The sequence below is a fragment of the Rana temporaria genome, chromosome 6, assembly GCF_905171775.1.
Source record: "Rana temporaria chromosome 6, aRanTem1.1, whole genome shotgun sequence".
Classification (NCBI taxonomy): Eukaryota; Metazoa; Chordata; class Amphibia; order Anura; family Ranidae; genus Rana; species Rana temporaria.
Genome location: NC_053494.1, coordinates 38,709,555 through 38,715,850, shown reverse-complemented (window position 1 = coordinate 38,715,850; position 6,296 = coordinate 38,709,555). Strand labels below are relative to the sequence as shown.

Genomic DNA, 6,296 nt, shown 5'->3' with positions numbered 1-6,296 from the left:
ATGTCAGCGGACCCAAACTTCAATTTTTGGTATCAATAAAAAGATAACTTTATAATGATTGGTGTGACACCATTCTCACTGCTATATCACATTTTGCAAAAAAGTTATGGAGCATAATTGCACATCCCCCTTGTAATTTTGAGTTATTTTGATGCAATTTCGACCTAAAGCTGGATCTTGGAAACTGGAGCCAATTAATACTCCTTAATTTTCCTTTATTAGTGACCCAATTCTGGTAAAATGTAGCTACTTTCATTTCTGAGGCTTTCTCATTGTAGACCAGTGTTATGAAAAGAGTTGACAATTATTTTTATAATCAATTATGTCGCTTAGTTGTTTCAGCCCTAGTTGGAAAGCTTTCAGGTTGCCATAATGCATTGAAATGTACAGAACATTACATTGCTGCCATTTGCTGCAGATTGAAAATGAAAGGTAACTTTTAATACATTCAATTACAATATGACGTGTAGCAATTTTATATGCTGCATTATTATTTTTTTGGAGTTAAAACGGAATTTCACCTGAATAGGGAAGTTCTGCTTTTCCACCTCCTCCCTCCTTCCTGTACCACTTTTGGAAACTTATTTTTTTATGGTAATGGGCACCTAGTTTTGACTCGTTCCCACTGCCGCTATGATTGCCTAGGCCAGGGCTCAAAATGTCAAGTCCTGAGTTACTCACCACCAGTTGCCCACCTCTAATTCTTCTCCTAAACACGCTCTAGTAAATTATCTCATGAAATTACTCTGTTAAATGTTTTATGCAGAATTAAGTTACAAAAATAAATATTTACAACAACTTTAACAATATTAAAATAAAGCATATCAGTGCAGCCCCATCAGTGGTCGTCAGTGCTTATCAGTGCCCATTAATATAGCCTATTAGTGCAGCCTCACCAGTGCCCATCAATGCAGCCTAGTACTGCATAGGGATCACAGGGAGGAGAGCCAGCCGGATCATACAGAGAGAGGATATCCTGCTGTGACACAACTTGAATCTGAAACGCTGGCCGCTGTCAAAGTCCTGCATCCTGGACTGGCTCAATTAATCGCACACTGATTAAATTTCCCGGCATTGGACCAGTGTGCTATCATAGGAGCCGGTCCAGGAGGCGGGACTTTGTTTGAGAGCAGCCGGCGTTTCAGATCCAAGCTGTGTCACAGTGGGAAATCCTCTTTCTGTGTGATCCTGGCTGATTGCTTCTGGCAGAAGCAGTGCATGCTTTTTTTTTTTTCATAGGACATCAGAGCTGCCCGGGGGCCAATTGCCTCCCCCTGGCCCTGTCTGCTTCTGCTCCACATTGGCCCTTAGCTTATTTCCACTCTCCAAATGCGAGCAGGCGAGTGGAAATTTTGAGGGCTGGCCAAGGCGATCGAAACAGCAATTGGCCCTGCTCAAAACCTCCCTGGATGAGGCTGTGGACTCATTCACAAAGCTCAGCATGACTTGCGCATGTGCAGTGGTCTTCACAGCCGGCTTCACTCAAGCAAGATTGGGGGTGCTGGGGACAGTTATTGTAGTTGTTGACTTTTTTAAATTTTTATTAGTGACTGTGACTTTGTGCAGAACTATCAAGAAACTAGGAATGTGTTTGAATTTATTCCCTTATCGCACTGTTTAAATTTTAAGATTAGATAGTAAAAACACAACTATTCAGATCTTAGTGTCAGGAGGAGTAGGTGCTACTGTACATCACACCACAGGTCCCACCTTTACCACCACTTCCGCCCAGAGCACTTATAAGGTACTCAGGGACTTCCCTCTGCCCTTTTGTCAGAAGGACTTTACTACAAGATGATGGATACCTGGGTTGTATATATCCTTCTATGGGCACGCTTACCATATTTACGCACCCTATTGTGTAATTATACATTATACATCCTTGAGTGCCCCGCAGGGGAATACCCTCACCCCTGTACAGTATGCCAACAGTATAGTTTTATAGAGTGGGGAAGGATTAGAAGCCTTGCTGCATTTTCTTGCTATTAAAGCAGAGCTCCAGGCTCCCCCCAAAAAATGTAAAGTCAGCAGCGACAAATACTGTAGCTGTTGACTTTTAGTACAAGGACACCTACCTGCCCCTGGATCCAGCATAGCACTAGAGGGAGGTACAGTGGTGGAAGAGGTGAGAAGGGGTTTCAGCAGTGGGACAGAAGAGCAGGGGGGTACAGTGATGGGCCAGATGAGCAGAGGGGTTTAGTGTTGGGGCAGAAAAGCAGGAGGGTAGAGCAGTGGGGCAGATGTAAAAAGAGGTGTATTTCCGGGAAAGATGAGCAGGGGAACAGTGGTGGGGCAGGAGAGCAGGGGGAACAGTAGGGGGGTAAAGAGGTGAGACAGATGTGCAGGAGGTACATTGGTGGGGCAGATGAGGAAGCAAATTACAGTGGTGTAGCAGATGAGCAGATTGGTTCAGTGCTAGGACAGATGAGAAGGTGCTTCAGTAGTGAAACAGAAGAGCATGGGTATTCAGCGGAGGAGCAGATGTGCAGGGAGGTACAGTGGTGGGACAGATGAGAAAAGGGGTACATTAATGGTGCGGATGAGCAGGGGGGTTACAGTGGTGGGACAGAAGAGCAAGGGGGTACAATGGTGGGGCAGATGTGCAGGGGGCAGTGGTGGGAGGGATGAGAAGGGGGTTCACCGGTGGGACAGACAAGCAGGGTGGTACAGTGATGGGGCAGATAAGCAGGGGGTTACAGTGGTGTGGCAGATGAGCAGGGAGGGTTCAGTGTTGGGCCAGATTAGAAGGGGGTTACAGTGGTGGGAAAAATGAGAAGGGGGATTCAGGGTTGGGTCAGAGAAGAAAAGAGGTACATTGGTGGGACAGATGAGCAGGGGGCTACAGCGGTGGGGCAGAGAAGCAAGGGGTACAGAGGTGGGGCAGATAGGCAGAGGAGAAAGGAGGTACATCAGTGGAACACATGAGCAAGGGTGTACAGTGGTGGGGCAGAAGTGCAGGGGGAACAAAGGTGGGACAGATGTGCAGGAGGTACAGTCGTGGGGCAGATGAGCAGATAAGTTCAGTGTTAGGACAGTAGAGAAGATGGTTCAGTTATGGAGCAGTTGTGCATGAAGGTACAGTAGCGGGGCAGGTGAGCAGGGGGGTACAGTGGTGGGGTAGATGTGCAGGGGGTTATAGTGGTGGGGCAGATGTGCAGGGGGTTACAGTGGTGGGGCAGATGTGCAGGGGGTTACAGTGGTGGGGCAGATGTGCAGGGGGTTACAGTGGTGGGGCAGATGTGCAGGTGGTTACATTGGTGGGGCAGATGAGAAAGGGGGTACAGTGGTGAAACAGATTTGCAGGGGGGACAGTGATCTGAGGTGTGAAGGTGCATGAATTGGGGCTGATCTGAGGTGTGAAGGTGCATGAATTGGGGCTGATCTGAGGTGTGAAGGTACATGAATTGGGGCTGATCTGAGGTGTGAAGGTGCATGAATTGGGGCTGATCCGAGGTGTGAAGGTGCATGAATTGGGGCTGATCTGAGGTGTGAAGGTGCATGAATTGGGGCTGATCTGAGGTGTGAAGGTGCATGAATTGGGGCTGATCTGAGGTGTGAAGGTGCATGAATTGGGGCTGATCTGAGGTGTGAGAGTGCAGGATGTTAATTTATCACTACTAAATAGTTTACAGCATTTACTTTATAAAAAAATATTTTCGTGATTGAGAGTGTGAAGTTGAAATTTTTTTGTTATAAAATCGTCACGCTCAATTTCTTTGAAAACATTTTTCGGCACACTGTGCTCAAAAGGTTGCCTACGCTTGCTCTAACATGTCTGCAACAGATGTTAGGTGTCTCCATACACACAGCAGGTACCAGCACATGAGTTGATGCAATGGTACCATGGGAATAGACTTTTCCTTTGAGTCTCAGCACAGGTGTGCAGTGTAGAAGATAAATCAATACTGCTGTATCATACCTCTTAGTACTGAACTGACGTAATGCTCATCCTACACACACACAACACAAGGTGTCTGGGAGACAGATGCAGAGGGACATTCTGAGAAGACGATGAACATCAAAGAGGACTTTCAGTACCACCAAATAACAGTAAGTTATGCTGTCCTCAGGCAGTTATAATGTATCTGGGGAAAGGTTTTCAGTAACAGTTGTAGGTCAGAAATATGGAGTTATAAAGGAATCTCCCAGTCCAGATTGTATCTTTTTCAGCTTCAGTAGATTTCAATTACAAATATGGTATTTAACTGGACTAGAATAGTGTTCCATGCAACTTGGTAAAATGAATCCTGTACACCAGCCATGGAATAATTGTACCATGGGCCCCAAGCTATTTTTCAACTCATGAGACCCTCAGTTTGATGATTATTTATTAATCTTAAAGGAAACCTTTGAGAACAGCACTACAGTTACCATTGCTGATCGCCTTCTGAGAAAAGGGCCAAACACTCGCAGAAGTTTAAATTGATGTACTGTGAACAGCACTAACAGTGTATGGGGGTTTCCATTCAGTAAAGTCAATTCATTCCAAAATTAAATGTTAATAACAAAATCTTTTGAACGATATTAAAATGTTACGAGAACTTTACTACAAATTGTTTCATTTTTTTTTTCTCCCGGCTAAGAATTTTTGTTTAAAAGTCTATCCATCTATGGTGTTTGTTCACTCATGGGGATTGCAGTAGTGCGCATTGGTACATTGCAGTGCCGTTCATTTTATTGCACAATGGGGGATATTTACTAAGGGCAAATCCACTGTGCACTGCAAGTGCACTTGAAAGTGCACTTGGAAGTGCAGTCGCTGTAGATCTGAGGGGGGCATGCAAGGAAAAAACAAAATTTTAGCTTGCACATGGGAGGCTGGTCACCTGTCAGTCGGTACCTGAAAGAAATTAGAAGGAGATCCAGGCTTAATTCTACCAAGGAGGTTTGTCTCCATAAACACAATCAGGGGGGCCTGTGGCAGAGGTTTCTCACTGAATCTATTCCGGAAGGGTCTGTGGCAGAGACTTTTCCCAAAAGGTTCTAGTTCATTCCAGGAGGGTCTGTGGCAGAGAATTATCCTCAAAGGTTCGAGTGATACTCTGGCTGCCAGGTCAGTGAGAGAGGCCTGTCCAGGTACGCTATTCCCACTCAAGCAGGAGTGGCGCAAGAAGTGTTACACGTGGGAGCAGGACTGTTTCCCTATTGCTACGCCTGAATTTGCTATTCTCCTTCTTCCAACTCTACCTTCTTCACCACAAGTTCTATTGTTTTTACCCGGCTGGGTAATAAAGAGCACAGCAAGACACCTGTTGCTGACATTCCCTTACTTCTGCTATATGCACCATACACCCCTAGGAATTCGGAGAGCCACGATGTGCCACCCAAAACAAACCAGCAGCTCCTCCGGGGGTAGTGCTACATACGTATTTATAGTGAAAAGCACCCTTAAAGTCCCAAACTTTATACATTTTGTTGCTTGTCTATATACAGCTGTGCTCATAAATTTACATACCCTGGCCGAATTTATGATTTCTTGGCCATTTTTCAGAGAATATGAATAATGGCACAAAAACTTTTCTTTCACTCATGGTTAGTGTTTGGCTGAACCCATGTATTATCAATCAACTGTGTTTACTCTTTTTAAATCATAATGGCAACAGAAACTACCCAAATTACCCTGTTTAAAAGTTTACATACCCCAGTTCTAAATACCGTGTATTGCCCCTTTAGCATTAATGACAGCTTGAAGTCTTTTGTGGTATTTGTGGAGACTCTTTATCTTCTCAGATGGTAAAGCTACCCATTCCTCTTGGCCAAAAACCTCCAGTTCCTGTAAATTTTTGGGCTATCTTACATGAACTGCACATTTGAGATCTCCCCAAAGTGGCTCAATGATATTGAGGTCAGGAGACTGAAATGGCCACTCCAGAACCTTCACTTTATTCGGTTGTAGCCAATGACAGGTCGACTTGGCCTTGTGTTTTGGATCGTTGTAATGTTGAAATGCCCAAGTACGTCCCATACGCAGCTTCCTGGCTGATGAATGCAAATGTTCCTCCAGTATTATTTGATATCATAATGCATTCATCTTGCCAACAATTTTTACCAAATTTCCTGTGCCTTTGTAGCTCATACATTCCCAAAACATCAGCGATCCACCTCTGTACCTTTCATAATAGGCCTTGTTGACTCTTCTCCATATGTAACGTTCATAGTTGTGGCCAAAAAGCTCTATTTTGGTCTCATCACTCCAAATGACTTTGTGCCAGAAGGTTTGAGGCTTGTCTTTGTGCTGTTTGGTGTATTGTAAATGGGATACTTTGTGGCATCTGTGTAGTAATGGCTTTCCTTAG

At 44.7% G+C, this 6,296-nt stretch overlaps 1 protein-coding gene across 1 annotated transcript in view; it reads left to right on the top strand.

Annotated features, from left to right (window-relative positions):
* Positions 1–3,888: 3,888 nt before the first annotated feature.
* The window catches only part of LOC120943401 (kinesin-like protein KIF19), a 76,123-nt gene continuing 73,715 nt past the window's right edge, over positions 3,889–6,296 (top strand). Inside the window, exon 1 of the mRNA XM_040356681.1 lies at positions 3,889–4,050. Within this exon, the coding sequence (XP_040212615.1) occupies positions 4,012–4,050 (39 nt within the window). The 5' untranslated portion in view covers positions 3,889–4,011. The remainder of the gene's footprint in view (positions 4,051–6,296) is intronic.